This window comes from Fukomys damarensis, unplaced genomic scaffold (genome assembly GCF_012274545.1).
Source record: "Fukomys damarensis isolate Sample0158 unplaced genomic scaffold, DMR_v1.0_HiC HiC_scaffold_15, whole genome shotgun sequence".
Taxonomy (NCBI): domain Eukaryota; kingdom Metazoa; phylum Chordata; class Mammalia; order Rodentia; family Bathyergidae; genus Fukomys; species Fukomys damarensis.
Window position 1 is genome coordinate 13,850,696 of NW_022900927.1, and position 16,638 is coordinate 13,867,333.

The 16,638-nt window shown below is 37.9% G+C and overlaps 1 protein-coding gene across 3 annotated transcripts in view; it reads right to left on the reverse strand.

Annotated features, from left to right (window-relative positions):
- Lrrk2 (leucine rich repeat kinase 2) overlaps positions 1-16,638 on the reverse strand; it is a 139,795-nt gene that overhangs the window by 43,855 nt on the left and 79,302 nt on the right. For all 3 annotated transcript variants that reach the window (XM_010615430.1, XM_010615431.1, XM_010615429.1), the window contains 9 exons: positions 16,298-16,527; positions 15,599-15,726; positions 12,017-12,235; positions 8,506-8,707; positions 7,361-7,449; positions 3,062-3,246; positions 2,027-2,181; positions 757-903; positions 286-477 (listed from right to left, as the gene is read on the reverse strand). In XM_010615430.1, coding sequence (XP_010613732.1) covers positions 286-477; positions 757-903; positions 2,027-2,181; positions 3,062-3,246; positions 7,361-7,449; positions 8,506-8,707; positions 12,017-12,235; positions 15,599-15,726; positions 16,298-16,527 — 1,547 coding nt within the window. The remainder of the gene's footprint in view (positions 1-285; positions 478-756; positions 904-2,026; positions 2,182-3,061; positions 3,247-7,360; positions 7,450-8,505; positions 8,708-12,016; positions 12,236-15,598; positions 15,727-16,297; positions 16,528-16,638) is intronic.

A 16,638-nucleotide genomic window follows, 5' to 3' on the forward strand; every position in this document is an offset into this window, starting at 1 on the left:
GCACATGTTGATGTATTTTAATCTCCTTAACAATTTTATAGGTTTACTTAGCGTCCCCATTTCACAGATGAGATTACTCAAGGTGCCAGTATTCAAATCCTCAAATTCAGAACACAGGACACAGGATCCTACTAGGAATAAGTACATCGTTCTGAACTGACACTGTAATGGAATGCACTCTTTTACCTCCTGCTTTATGGATAGGAATTATTTTAATTTATAAAAGTCACTTTACAGATAGTGAAGGATCACGGTAAAATATCTGTAAGCTGTGTCACTGCATACCTTCTTCTGCTTTCTTTATCAGGTCATCAAGTAAGATTTTTTGATGTTCTTCACCATCGTTAAAACTATATAACGCCCATTTCTTCAACAGAGTTTCTCCTTCACCACAAATATCAATCTCTAGTAACCCAGGAAACCATTCTTCCATGAGAGAATCGATGTGGTCCACAACTTGGCCCAAGAGAATACAGCCTAATAATTCAAAGGAAAGCTCATCAACCTCATGCTACCACAAAGCCTGAAAAGAGAAACCGAAAAGTTGTGTTTTGTTTTATTTTGTTTTGTTGCGATAGGGTTTCTCACTACATTGCCCAAACTGGTCTCGAACTCTCGGGCTCAAGCGGTCCTCCTGTTTCAGCTGGGACTACAGCCATATGGCATCACATCCAACTCTGCAAAGTTTGGTTTTGTTTTTTTTTAATTTAGATTTCTTTAGAAGGACAATGTGAAGTTTTGAATTAACTGTCTTACCTTTTCTACAGGAAGGAACTGTAATCTTTAAGAAACTCTCCTGTTGATTGTCTAAGACCTCAGATCCTACCAGACAATAAGCTTCAGGAGACCAATTCAAGTAGATGCCTTGTCGCCAATACATTCTGTTCGGGCGAAGGGCTCGTTCTGAAAGAAATTTGAATGGATCCAGACGTGTCCATTAATTTTCCCTTCTACACAAGGAAAAGACCTGCTGCTCACTCCACAAGTAATAGTAACACAAACAGAATTGTTTTAAAGGAGAGGATTAGGTCATTCATGATAGAGATATCTATGTAAATTCGTATCTATGTAAATATTATATGAAATATTTATTCCTTCATTTTGCAATAAAATAAATGTCCCATAGATTACCTAAAATATAATTCAGATCTGTGCTAGTAAGTAGTTTAACATGACTAATACATGAGTAAAGAGAGTCATAAATAAGTTCCTGTAATTTTGGTATTAAAGGTGATTCCTGAACTTTGTAACACATTGTAACTGTCAGTTGACTAATTCCAAGCAAGATAAAGTTTATTTCATAAACCAGTAACACTTGTGTGCAGCTATTTTAAAAACAAAAAATGGTAATCCCAGCACTTCGGAGGCTGAGGCAGGAGGATCACTGTGAGTTCGAGACCAGCCTGGGCTACACAGTCAGTTCCAGGTCAGTTTCAACTACATAGTGAGACCCTGTCTCAAAAAAAAAATGGTATTGTTTTGGAGTATTAAGACATTTCTTTATTCTAGAACTAAAAGCTAATGTTAGACACAGCCATTTGTTGTTCTCGTCTATAAACCTCTCAGGTATTCAGCAATATAATGGACATATTACAGTCCACACCCTGAATGGGCGAGGTCCTATTGTATCTGTTGAATAAAAGCCCCCTCATCAGGCAGTGGTCGTCTCTTTTTTCCTTGGTATGTGTGGTGTGGTGTGTGTGTGTGTGCACGTGTGTCTTAAATCAATGGCTTCCAGAAATTGCTCCTTTTAAAATTATTGCCTCCTGTTTGCAGTGGCTTGGAAAGCAAGATGTTCTTAGTTGTTAGAAATATGTCTAAAACAGGAACAAATGGGCTTGAGTAAAGAGCAGAGGGGTTTTCTTCTAGATAAAATGCACCACTTTAAATGTGCCTGAGTATCTTTCTGAAGATTACTCTGAGGTTTTATAGACTTATTTTCTAATTCAGTAGCCTCCCAAACAAGTAAACATATTAATATTTTTCTCCCTAAATTCTCTAAATAGTGCCTTCATTAAATACATACCTCTTCCTGAAAGCATGTAAGGTGAAATTTCAAGTAACCGATTGATTAATCTTGACCAAAATCCCATTGGGAAATAAGGCATTTCATAAAGCCGAATGATAATTTCAGAGTTCTCACAATGGGGAAGCTCTATCACAGGTCTGTGGTCAGACAAGCTAAAAAGAAAAGAACACTGTAATTATATAACTCCAGAAACACCCAACCACATTGATAGAAGTGCTTTACTGTTTGAAATCAATGAAATTAATTATTCTGAGAAAACGTACTTTTTTGGTAATATTTTTTGCTATATCCTCTTCATATAAAAACAATCAATGGTCATTTAATAAATTCAAATGCATGTTCAGATGTAGTAGATGCACAAAATTTCTTTTCAGTACTCATATACACTAATTATTGTAAGTAGTTATGCACAGTCAAATATTAAGATTATATAAATCTTGAAAAGATACATGTGCTAGAAAAATATGTTACATCTGGTTTTATATTTGGCCTTTGTCTACCAATCGATATAGTTTGAATTTTGAACATTGTGTTCCTTTACAATACATCCTAGTTGCTTATAAAGCAATAAGAAAAAATTTCCACAATACGGGGATAAAGCTGAGGTCTGCAATAGTATGTCATGAATTCTTCTGAGACTGTTGAAAACCCACTACTGTATTTCTCAAGGACTTCCCTAATATCACTTTCTCATTGGCATGTAAGGATAAAGACACATACACAAACACACACAAACACACACACACACACACACACACACACACACACCTCTTCACTATTTACCTTTCTTAAATAATTTAAGTACTGGTAAGCCACACAAAAATCACATAGACCAAGTAAGCCATTTACCATATCCTCAAAGTGTCAAATGCAATGTGTTCATTAAAAGCATCTGCTGTACTTTGGTAAAAAGTTTATAAAACCAGGCAAAAATATGTATTGCATCTATTACACATCAAAGTTACTTTAACAATTAACCTAATATATTATACAATGAATTGCCAGAAATTAAATTTTTAAAGTTTGTTTTACCTGCTTGGAACCAGCAAATATTCTTCTCCTATGGGCAAGGCAATCTGAAATTTTTCTAGGAGTTTAAAGTACTGTGTCATGTAGTTCTTCGGAAATCTCTTCTTTGAAAGAAATTTTTCCACATCTCTACGTGAAATGATTCCCTTAGGATATTTTGGACAGCCTTCCACTTTTACTGTCAGAATCTGAAAGATTTAAACTCATAAATAATCACTAGGATCCATTTTCTGAAATGTTTCAAATTTAAAGCATTTTTCAGCTCTGTGCTCAGTGAAACTGCTCAGGACAATTTGTCCAGTACAACATAGGACCTAATTTCCCTAGCAACTGGGTAGACTAAAAGCCTAGCAGGCCATCCATCTTCAGAAAACATTAGTTAAATTAAGAGAATTCAGATCAAAATTTACCAGGATCCTCTGAAAATAGTGAACCTCAAGATTTCCCTAGCTCCAATGAACAGATCAATCCAATTTGCTACATTCACATTGCAATCTCATCACTAACGTATCCCTAGGGAAATTATATTCCAGACTGTTATTACTACAGGTTTGCGTTAGGAATATTACTTAACATTTGTATAATTGGAGAGGGTTTTCTTCAATGTGAGGAGAAGCTGTACAGTACAGGGCAGTGATCCTCAAGGCAACTGCTGAATTTTGCTGGATTACATTTGCAAAGTTCGGTCAGTAAGCCTAGGGTGTGGCGTAAGAATCCGCTCTTTTAAAAAACACCTTAGATGATTCTAGCACACAGACCTTACTTTGAGCTTTGTCATAGCAGTTAAGAATGTGACTCTGGATTAGAAGAATCTAGTTTCAAATCCAGGCTCTTCTACCAGCTGTGAGACTATGGGAAAAATATTTGATTTCTTGAAGGCACAGTTTCCTTCTCTGGAAAATGATATAATAATAGTGACTGCCTCTTTGTCTGCCATAATGAAAAAGATAAGTGTAAATCATGCATCGAACATATGAGAATTTTTAGCATATATTAAATAAATAAGCCCTTCTTTATTAGTCATGTATATTTTGTAATTTATATTATTCATCAAAATAACCCCAGCACAAGAACACTATCTGGAATGTGGTAAATACTGAATAAATGTTTTGTCAGTTCTAATGTTGGCCTTTAAGAGGACTGGCAATTTCTCATTTCTTTCTCTTGGTAGCCTGCCACCATGAAAGATGTTTAATTACCCTGTAATCATTGTGCTACAGGAGGTCCCAACCTAACCACGTGGGAGGCCACTTGAGGAGAACCAGTTCTACCAAAAAATGTGAGTGTGGCTTCCCTGGACTTCAGCCTGGCTCCACGCACAAAGCCCGGTGGATGAACCATGCCCACACTGTGAGAAGGAGAACTCTTAGCTGAACACCGTCTACCCACAGAAGAGTGAGAAATAATAAATTCTTAGTGTTTTTAGCCTTCAAGTTAGGGGTAGCTTGTTACCTAGCAATAAAATCTGAAATGCTATCTTAATTTTAGAAGTCTTTAGAAGACTTCATATTCTTTCAACCTATTGACCCCTACTACTGGATTCTACTTGTAGGGTCTGTAAGTCTGGAGGAGGTTTGATAATCTGCTTTTTTAAACAAACTGTATGGCTAATTTATGCCCTTATTTTAAAATTCCTCTATATTTTCCCATGTATTTTTATCAAGAGCTTGTTACTGCCCCACATGATTAATTCAATAGGTCTGTTTCATATTTTTTTAATCATACAGCTAAATGAGTTCTGCAAACTTCTCCCTTCCTTGACTCAATCTTCTTTAATGAGTTTAGTGACCTAACATCTCAGGGCACACAGAAAGTAGGTGGGCTCATTAGAGTTTCTGCACCATGAAATTGTTGCTGCCCTTTTCTTGGTGATTCATGGAGGGTGAATACCACTATTTATTTTTGCTGATAGGTGGCAAACAAGTCTGGTCAATTGGTTATTTATAGCTTCCATTCCCTGTAAGCCTAAATGAAAATAACATTATATTTCAATTTATCAACATACATAAAAATGATGGTCTTTTTTTTTAAGTTAATAAAAAATTTAAACTATTTTACTGACATTTCAAAATAAATTTGGGTTACTCAAATTCTTTTTTTTTTGCACCAGGGATCGAACTCAGTTCCTTGTGCTTGTGAGGCAGGTGGTGGAACCAATGAGCTAAATCCCCAACCCTCAAATTTTGTATTTAATTTTCACTTAAATTAGCATATCTGTACTCTGCTAATAAAAAGACCTTAAGAGTTTCAACTTAATTACTCCATAGACTCATCAGAAATTTTGTTTCAATCACAGTGAAAATGTTTTTGTCCTAAAAGGATGGCCCTTTATGCAAAACTCTTGCATATTCTACTAAATAAGATGTGCGCACCCTAATATCGACACTGTGTACAACTTCAAAGGTTTCAAAGTCACATACAAAATATTACTTTGGTAGTATTGTTAGCCCTGTCTTTTTTTTTGCTTTGTTTTGGGTTTTTTGAGACAGGGTCTCACTAGGTAGTTGAGGCTGACCTGGAACTCACTTTGTAGTCCAGGCTGGTATCAAACTCACAGTGATCCTCTTGCCTCAGCCTCCCGAATGCTGGGATTACACGTGTGCGCCACCACGCCCGGCAGCCCTGTCTTGCCTATAAGGATTTCTGATAACTGCAGTGTACAAGAAATGCTTCAGGGTATATTTAATAGTCCCTCTGCTGAACAGGATGTATCTTCCTACATGTAGTTTTTATTTGACTCCACACCTGACGTACTTGCAAACCCTATGAGTACATCTTTATAGTTCCAAAGTTTTTTTAATTTCTTAAAATAACATACCTTCAATTACCACATAGATCAAACATAAAATGAGTTAACATTTACTAGTCACTTATACTGAACTGGGAAGGCAAGATGGAGTATTTTTACTATCTTTATTTTATAATTGAAGAAATAAAGGCTTAAAATTTAAAGAAATGTTAGAAAAGTGGCAAGTATCTGAAAGACATTTAAATATAGGCCAAGCTGAATGTAGAGCATGCACCATTGTTCACATTATTCTACTGGCTCCATTAATTAATAAGTAAAATTTAATTTAATAAAATTTAATAAGTAAGTAAAATCCCACTTCCATGGCACATGTTCAGGACAAACATCTAATTTAAAATATCTAGCAAAATAGTAAAAAATGATAATTACAATTGAATGCCAATTACAATAATGTTTCCATACACTCTCCAGTGCCATGGGATAGGAGTGAGCCTCGACTGCATTCGCTTCTCAAAATTTCTCCCTTATTATCTTAAAAAGAATTCAGGAGTTGGTATGCAAGATCACTAGAGGGAACTTAATTAGTATTATGTTCTCATTGGAAGCCATATTTCTATTATATAAATATATAATCACTTCAGGCATTAGGAGCCAAGTGCAAAACCATAAAGTGTGTTTAACGACACATTAACTGCCAGTGGGTTCACAGGCTGGAGGCACCCTCTCACCTTGGTTCATGATTATGTGAGGCATCATGATTCTCGGTGAGGGTGATTTTGCACCCCAGCACTACTTGGCAATGTGCAGACACACTTTCCCTTGTCATAATTGGGAAGATAGAGCCAGCATCTAAAAAGCACAGGCCAAAACTACTGCTCTCATTCTATAATGAATTATGTCAATAGTGCAAAAGTTGAAAATTCCTAAACTATTGAGTTCTTCTCAAGGGGTTTTCATGGCAAACCTGTAGGGAAGGATTATTATAAATAATAAACATGAACTCATTGGTAATGGACCATCATTGGGAAAAGAAATCATTTTCCATGTGCATCAAATGCTTCCATAATGCAGAAAAGATACATAATTACTGCCTGCCGAAGTTTTGAAAAATGTAGGCATAGGGATGGAGCTCAGATCACTTAAGAATAAAAAAATCCCCTTCATGTTACTTAGGTAGGGCCTTCATGGTCCCATCAACTCAATTTTTTTCATATATGTTCACCTCAAAGATTTTCACAAGTCCTTCATTAAATTGATTTAAGTTAATAACCAAACCAAAGATAGCATCAGGATCTAAAAGAGCAGCATAGAAAAAGGTGGTACGGACGTGTGTGGCTTGGAAAGAAAGGCATGAAAGTGAATTTCAAGACAGCTTCCCTTCTTCCACAACACTCTCCAAGTAGCCTTCTGTGTGCAGTACTGCACAGGTCGCTATATTTACAACAGATGCCACACTAACTAAATACTACAAACAACAAAATGCTCAGTGCTCGGATGCTGTCTTTCCCACTCTTCAATCACAACCCCTGGCTCCCAAAATGTAAGACACCAACCTGTGCCATGACTTTACAAAGCCACTTGGGTTCCACAAAATATAAGTCACTTAACTGCAGGGCTGGGTCTTGAAAATGAAGGAGGACTCCTGTAATAAAAAAAAAATCACCAAACACAGAAACATGGAATCTGGAATGCAAAAATATCAAGAAATTCTAGAGCGAATCTAGTTCAACCACCTCTTCCTCCAGAGGAGATGCCTAGGTCCCCAGCTCTAACATTCTAATCACTGAACTATGAAAACTGACCACATAGAAGAATGTTTGTGGTACTGGTATACACTGAAGATCATGTATTCATACAAAAAACAGAAATTCATAACTTTCTCGCTACTTTCCAAAGGTACTCTACAAAGACAAAACTTTTTTTCTTTTTTTTTGGTATTGGGGATCAAACTCAGGACCTTGCACCTGCAAGACAGGAGGCAGCAGCACCACTGAGCAAAATTCCCAGCCTGGCAATTTCTTTTCAATACAGATAAGAAACACAACATATCTCAGCATATGTGAGTTACAATAAAGGCAAAGGGGAATATGTTATAATCCATCTGAACATAGTTTCCATACTATAGAATGCTTCCCCACAAGTTCTTCTAGCATTAAAAAATTAACTCTCACATTTGTAGCAAGGCAATAACTGATCAATTAGCACTGCGATTGGCTTGAGAGTTTTCACTAAGGGATCAATAAGTAAAGCAACAGAATGAGATCTGCCAGCCAGGAGCTGTATTTTCTCAGACAACTGTCAACTCTACATGGCCCAGTTAAACCATCGTAATAATTCTCCTTGATGGTACAAAAAATAACTTTCACATGCATTAAATCCATTGTATACTCTGAAAAGATATGGCCGTGGTAAAGGTTTTATACCTCCTGCACAGCAAAGCTATGTTCTGAAACTGACATGTTTTAACTCCTGCTCAGGAACTCTTTTCTGCATTGTCCTTAGATGATTTCTAAGTGTATTTTCTTATGACATGAGGAGGATTCAACATTATGATCTTCCAAAAATGGAAAGAATCAGGGGCCTACTCAAGAATTTCATAGACATTCTTTTAAATTTTGAATATAGATTCTATACAAAACTCAGAGACATTTTCACAACCAAACTTTGAAAAAAAGAAACATGTAACAAACGCACAAACCTGATTCATTTAGGAAATGAACAGCATGAGGAAGCTCATTTTCATCTAACTGCAGCTGATTTTCCTTTACCAGTTGTAATAATCGTTTCCGGTCAATTACAGGAAATTCAATTGGCACAGTTTTGCGCTCTGTTAAAATGATTTTCTCAAGTTCTACGTAGCAATCTGGAATTAGCTGCCCAACAACAGGCTGATCCCGGATCTATGAAATTACAATGACAAGCTGTAAAAATCTATTTTAATTGATGCATTGTCAGGTGGTTGGTAAGTTCAGGGCTGTTTTAACACAAATGACTATGTTATTCAGAAATATACTTTTAATAAAATCAAAATATGATGTAAGCCTCTCTGAATTGTAATCAATAGAGGATGAAATTGAAGAAAAATATAGGCACAGAGGCCCATATGGAAATTTCAAATAAAGTAACACAGAAATATTTATCTAATTATCCAGAAATTCCATGGCAAAAACTAAGTCGCTCACCATGAAAAGATTTTCTATTTTCCAAAACATTAAGATCATGATGTGTAATAGGCCTGTTAACATAAGATAAGTATAACAACATACTTTTAGATAAAAAGACACCCAGAGGAAATTTTTTGTGTTGGAAGACTGTAAATATCAACAATCAAACCTGGAGACACAAAATTCTTACCCAGTTATGTTTTCTCATGGAATGTTGGACCTGGGAAAATGAGAAATCATCTAAACACCAACGATCTAATCACTATCTATCAACTGAGATGAGATTTTAAAAGAATGGTCTTAAAATGAAGTTATCTATAATCAACATATTTTCCAAAACTTGTCCCTTGAAAATCCAATTTTACATAGAAATACAGCTCTCAAATAGAGACAAAAATACCTTCAAGAACCAACAGGTGGCAAACTCTCCCCATTTCTGGAGCTCTGGCGATTTTATATATATCCTTTTCACCTGACAGTACCTAGGAGTATTTCTAGTTAAATTGCTAAATTTATTACAAATAGAAACGGGGTCTTATTCAGGCACACAAACACAAAAATTTAACTTGCTATCTTCCTACAAGTAACTAAAACAAGAAAAAGCCTCATCTACAATGGCCGTACCCATTAGTTCTATGTTCCTATAAGCAATCATTCAAAAAAATTGTTTTCGTGTATCCCTCACCCCAGAAAATAAGTATAATTCAACTAACATTGTGCATATCCTTATCTTTATGATTTATAAATTCAGATGAAATAGAATTTCAGTTTAAAGTTTATGTCTTAACACAGGGAAGCAAATTCACATATAAACGTACATAGAGGCGTCTCAGAAAGCAACTCAAATGGAAAGGGGATGAATCTGGCAGGGCTGAGACCCTGGGCCAGGGAAGATGCCTGCTCTGATAATGGGCTGATTAGGTGGGGAGGAAGTACTGCTGGCAGTGGCCTCAGTTTTGTCCTGTACCTCCCTATCTCCTTTTAATTTGATATTCAGCTGATGCCTAGGCTAGCCGAAAAAGCAAAAACCGAAAAACGAAACTTGTACTCTAAAAAATCTGTACAGTCAGGGAAAGATTAGAGAAGAACCATGGTAAAAAGAAGATGATCTCTAACAGACTAAAGGCTGCTATATGCAGGCAGATTGATGACTAAGGGAGAAAAGGACATTCGTGTTTTAATAAGCTCACTGCCCCTGGGTCTTCTGAAAGAGTCACTAGTCTGCAATTTAGTTCAGTGGGTTTTCAAAAAATATTCCGGAATGATGCATCTATTAGCAAAATACCTTTCTTTAAATAATGCTTTCATTTTAAAAAACAGTTTTCCTCCCCTGCATAGAATTGTCTTCCAAGTTTTTTATAAATGCCAGAGGGAACCTAGTGTTACTGATTGATAGCGATATCTTGCTGGAAGATAAACACAGTAGAAATCCATCTTAATGAAGCAACCACCTCTTCTATAGACTTTGCTTTAATTAAATTCAAGCTTTTTTCAAAACAAGTTCATCTTCCAAATGGGGGTCTTTAAAAAAAAATACCATACCTGCTTTGACAGCAATGACAAAATGAACAACTATTAATGTATTCTAAGTAGTAGTTCTTTACAGGTATAAACTCAGAAGAAAACTACCTGGATAAACAGACTAATGGCATGTATGAATTTTGTACGTTTGTTTGTTAAAAAGTCATGTTAATCCTATGTCCCACCAGAGAGTAGGAAAATCTTCAAGTACATAATGCCATTCTTCTTTTACAAAATGCCACTACCAACCCACCATCAGTAAGGCCTTTTAGGAACTATAACAACTGTAACGCGTGTGCTTTGAAAGACACAAGCACATTCTCTCCCTTGACACCACAAAGACCAATACAGTTTGAAATGACTCGTCAGGTTTAGATATGAGCATATCTGTGGCAATGGAACCAAACTAAACTCACTGGCCAACGGAGAGTTATAATCAGAGAGGGCAACCATACAATTTATCATCCAAACTGGAATGCTTTTGAGGTGGAGGGGGACACTATTAGTAATTATTCTGGAACGCCAACGCTAAAGAGGACTCTACTAAACCACGATCTTGATCATTAGTTCCAATGAGTTAAGCCAACTGAGACTACATGAAATTCACCATGATATTCACCACTCTGAACCACCTAGCACATCTTTCCGCATGCTTTCAGTTTACATCATGCTCCCATTAAGAGTCCAGGCAATACTGTTTACTGAAAGCATTTAAAAATGTTTTCCCTGAGGACCAATGAATTCGTGCTTTAAAAACACTGGGCTTACTTACCAGAAGAGAACTCTGGGAATTTAAAACATAAGCCCTAAAATTAAAACATCGAGTTTGTATGACCTAAGTAATTATTTAGACATTGCTGAAAGCCAAATTAACGGTTTTCACAACTGAATGAGAGAGCTGTCTCACAATATTCAGGGAAGATACTGGTATGGAAATGATAGGGCAAAGAAACATGAAGGAGTGCTCAGAAAGGTATAAAACAGAAGCCCCCAAAGAAAAGAGCAGATAGATAAAGAGACAAAACAATCATAGAAAAAAGAAGATCTCCGGACCTCAGTATCCACTTTATACTTCTGAATGAATTACCGCTACAGGAAGTTGGTACAGAACGGTGTTGGAGGCATTATTTTTCTTTTATTGTGGGGGGGACTGCCAGAGATTGAACTCAGGACCTTGTGCTGGTGAGGCAGGCCGCGGAACCACTGAGCTAAATCTCCATCCCTTGGCATTTTCTATCTCTGAAATATTTTCTCGGTGTCCTACAAACAGTCTCTTAGTTTCTCTCGGGATCCTACAGTTTTTTAAATTCTTTTTTTCTAGGAATTACAAATGAGGTATTGCATAAATCGGTAATTTTAAAGTTGAAAGTACTTTGCTAATTCTAAGATTTACGAAAAACCCAGACTTTTAAGATATTTACTCTCAAGACTTCTAACCTATCCAAGCCACAGTGTCACGTGAGAATTAATAAATTAGATAGATAGATAGATCCACCAGGCTACAGTAGCCATCAACCATATTACCTTGAAATTAAGACTCTCATTGATAATGGTTTTCCGAAGCTTTGCCAAAGCATCAGACTCCTCGGTGGCATTCACAAAGTGGTAATCTCGGATGGAAGGAAACCCGCGCTTATTCAGGAGCTCTTTGGTGATTTTACTTATGCAGGCCTTCCTCTGCTTCTCGTCAGAAACATCCAAGTGCGTGCCGACAAGAATCACGGGGGAGGAAGAAGCGCGAGCCTGTGGGGAAGTCACAGAGGACTCTCGCGTTTGCTTTACATTGCACCTGCTTGCCAGGACAGTTCCCGGGCCCAGGCCCCCTCGCCACCCTTCGGCCAGTCGCCCAGCCCAACGTTCCTACCCTGCTCCGCACAACCCATCACCATCGCCACAGCTTCCTTTGCTGCCACCAAATGTGGCTCCACCAAGATGACTAGAAGGGTGGCCGGGCATGGAGTGGGGGCAGTGCGGGCCGCAGCGGGGCAGGTGGCAGCCCGGCGCCGCAGCCCCAGCTCTCGCCCCATGCCAAGGAGTTCGTGGACAATGGCGGTGGCTCGCCCAGCCTCTTCTGCGAGGGGGCTGATGGCCAGGGCGGTGGGGCCAGCACCTGCCACAGCAGCAGCTTTGACGTGACCCAACAGCCTTTCCTGGAGAAGACGCCCTTCGTGGAGGCCTAAGCTACAGTCTGAGTTCCATGCAGTACCCAGCCAGCCGTTCCAGCCCGTGGTACTTGCCAACTGACCACGCACCTCCGGCGGGCCCCAGACCAGCCCAGAGCACCAACGGGAGAGAGGAAAGGCGAGGAAAGGCTGACAAGAAAGAAGCAGAGAAAAGCGTATAGAAAGATTGCCAGTCTCCTTGCTCTCGTGTCAACAAAAAGGACCCAGCCCAGGTGTGGCATGGGAGCGGGCTCCCGGAGCAACAGATCGTGTTAAACTCAACTCGTTGACTGTCTTCCTGCCTGCCTCTGATTTATTTGGTTGGTTTGGGTTTTGTATTATTTTCTTCTTTTAGTTTTTCTACAAGTAGTTTTCTATAGAGCATTTTTAGTTAGTGGCTTCCTGTGCTGAGAATGGTCCAGTTTTTTTTTTTGCTACCAGGGATCAAACCCAGATCCTTGTGCTTGTGAGGCAGGCAGTAGAACCACTGAGCTAACTCCCTGGCCCCTCAATTTTTATTTTTTTTAAGAAAACAAAAACCTGCACTAATTTACCTGGTTTCGTAGGAATTTTTTTTTTTTTTTTTTTACATTTTGGGTGTCTGTTTGTATTGAATAATTTGCCTCATTTTTAAAATGTAACAGGTATATATAATATATGTGTATTTCTAACATAAGAAATGTTAAAAAATGTAATTTTTTTCTTTTCAAGATTTTTTCTTAAAAAGAGAAAAACCAATATTTTTTCAGGAAAAAACAAACTTTAAAATAGAAAGAAGACAATGAAAACTTTTTCTGCCCTTTCCCCATCCGTTTTATCCCTCTTTCCCAGCAACAATTTGAAGTGGATTATCTTTTCAAGAATGTACACTGTCAGTCCAGAATGGTGTTTTTTCTCAATGCAGTGACTCGATTCTCTAGTTTTTTCCCTGGTGATGGGAAGGGGGCATTGTGGAGAGGGGCTGGGGGAGCAGAGGAATAACCTTTTTTTCTTTAGTGAAGGAAGAATACAATCAAGCATTCTGTATTCAGAATGTTGTACAATATTTTGGAATGGAACATGGGTGTGTTTAGAGATTTAGTTTAAAAACAAAACAAAAAGATTGATCAAATCTGTACAGTTCATAATGTTTCAGATTTGTTTGTATCAAAAGCACGATATATAATTAAAAAAATAAAAATTAAAAAAATAAATTGTATCTGCTTACATCTCTTTCTAGAAAGCCCAGTTAAGCACAAAGGAAAACCTACAAGACTCTGAAGAAAAAAAAAAAAAAAAAAAAAAAACAAGTGGCTTTCCTTCCTGGCATGGTTTGTCTGTGTTCCCCGAAGAACATGTGTTAGAAATTTATTCCCACATGCAAGAGTATTGAGGCGGGACCACCAGAGGGGATTAACGCTGCCACCCCAGAAGTGGGTTCCTGAGAGAAGGATCCCTTCCTTTCCCCTCCACATGTGTGCCCTCTTGCCCTCCCACCAGCTCCATGGAAGAGCAGAGCAAGAAAATGCCCATGAGGGGCCAGCCTCTCCAGAACTACATGAAACAAGTCTTGTTCTTTCCAAATTGTTCTCAGGTTGGGTATAGCAGCACAGAATATACCAAAACATTTCCTGAAACATAAAAAAGGGTAGTCTTAGAAAATTTTAAAGAGGCGTGTAGTGCCCCCGCTTTATATAATTCTCACCGCTTTTCAAGAGGCCTACACACAGTAACAGTATAGTTTCTTCTTTTCCTATTCATGTTTGAAATGGGTTATTTGCTAAGTGTGCTTCCAAACAAAATAAGCATTCAATGAACCCCAAAATTATAGTGAAGCAGCAATATAGTTTATATTTTTCTTCCTCCCCCACACCCTTTGGTATCAGGGCTCGAACTCGGAACCTTGCACTTGCAAGGCAGGCAGCAGAACCACTGCGCTAAATTCTTGGCCCTTTTTCTTCCTCATTTGATAAACGTGCTTTAAATAAAATAAGCATTCAATAAGCCCCCTAATCACAGCAAAGTAACACAATACAGTTCATGCTTTTTCTCTTTATCTGTGCATATAATCTGAATTTATTTTAAACTCAATTTGGAATCTACAAAAGAAGAAAAAACCCACTAAATCAAATATTACTGCCATTGTTATACTTGCTCACATTGTTGTGTAAAAGATTTAATAAAGTCCAAAACAGTTTAAAGAATCACTCAGACTGTAAAACAAGTGTGCATGCAGCCAAATTACACACCGAGATGTCCTGGCACAAACCTAAGGACATCATTCAAGGAAGAGCTCAGTGGAGCACTGGCCAATGAGCATGCTCTCTCTGTTCAGTCTCATCTAAAAAGCCATACTGTTTGAGGGAAGCTGACAGCAGGGAAAGCAAAGGCAAAGGTGAAAATAAACAACAAAAAGATATTTCTGCAATGGGAGATGGGGTGGGTTTAAGGCTCCAATCCAAAGGGCTTCATCCTAAGTTGCCAGTGAGGACATAACTGGTGAAGTACATACTGCTTTTCTCTAGTATGGTTCACTTTAAATTACATGAGCTTGGGGGCAGGGATTTAGCTCAGCGGTCCTGCTGCCTGCCTTGCAAGTGCAAGGACGCAAGTTCAATCCGCAGTACCAAAATAAATACATACATACATACGTACACAACGAAGGCTTATATCCCATCTAAGAAGTAGCAGGGTCAAAATTAATTCAATAGAATATAGTTTTGAGTTTTTACAGAGTGAAAGGATTCCAGTATGGATAACGTTCACCAAAAGAGACTATATTAACACTTTTGCATGAGAATTTTCTTACTCTGAAAACTGTCCAACTCAAACTTTTAGTTCTTCTAACTTAAAAAGAAAATATCTGAAGAGATAGGAGCGATTGTCTGCTCAAGACAAATTACCCTATGAACACACCAAAAAGCCTACAGTGGTTTTCTCTTTCCAAAGCATTCGAGCAGCTCACCTTTATGTTGAAGAGCCAGGGCTTCATGGCATCCACTTCTGCCTGCCCCTTGCTGAGGTCGTAAACCGCAAGATACAAAGCTCTCTGGGTCATGAAATGGGGATGAGTACTGTAGAATTCCTCACGACCTGAATAAAGATTAGAGAGGTTAGCTGGGCATGGTGGCACACGCCTGTAATCCTAGCACTCAGGAGGCTGAGGCAGGAGGATCGCTGTGAGTTTGAGACCAGCCTGGGTTACATAGTGAGTTCCAGGTCAGTCTCAACTACATAGTGAGACCTGTCTCAAATAAAAAACAAAAACAAAAACAAAAAATATTAGAGAGGTTTTCTCTTTTCTTTTTAATCTTCCAGCAATAGGTAAGCATTGTTTTAAACAGGGAAGATAAAAAACTATTTATTTAAAAGAGAAAAAACACATTTAGAGAGTTATTCTGGGGGGTTTTACCATGAATTAACAGTTCTCAGCACATGTATCATCCACCAACTAAATACTTAACTTTAGCTGGCTTCTACTCATTATTAACATTTTTTTCCATATACTTCTCTGTTCTGGTAAAATTAGGAGAAATGGTTTTGGACTAATTCAATAGGATATACTGTTTCTTTGCTATACTAAAACAGAAAACTCAAGTTTTTAAATATCTGTTCTAAATTTTTTAAATCAAGCAATAAACACCTAGAGAAATAAATCCTGTACCTGCAAAATCCCATACATTGAGGACGAGGTCCTTCTTCCCTTTGCCTTTTATCGGGATAGGCCAGTCTCTGACATCTATGCCCACTGTGGCACCCTGCATTCCAAGGTCAGATTTCTTGGCTTTCAATAGCTGCTGTAATAATGTGGTTTTACCACTACCAGTATTTCCCACTATCATAAGTTTCATTCGGTTGTAGGGCACAGCCTTTTTCAATCGCTGTTGAAGAAACCTGGTATTTGAAAGATAAAAATAAAATAATAAATTGCTTACCAGGACACCTGAAATTTAGGGGAATTCTTATGCGCTAAACACTTTACATGTCAGTATGCAAAAGATTCCA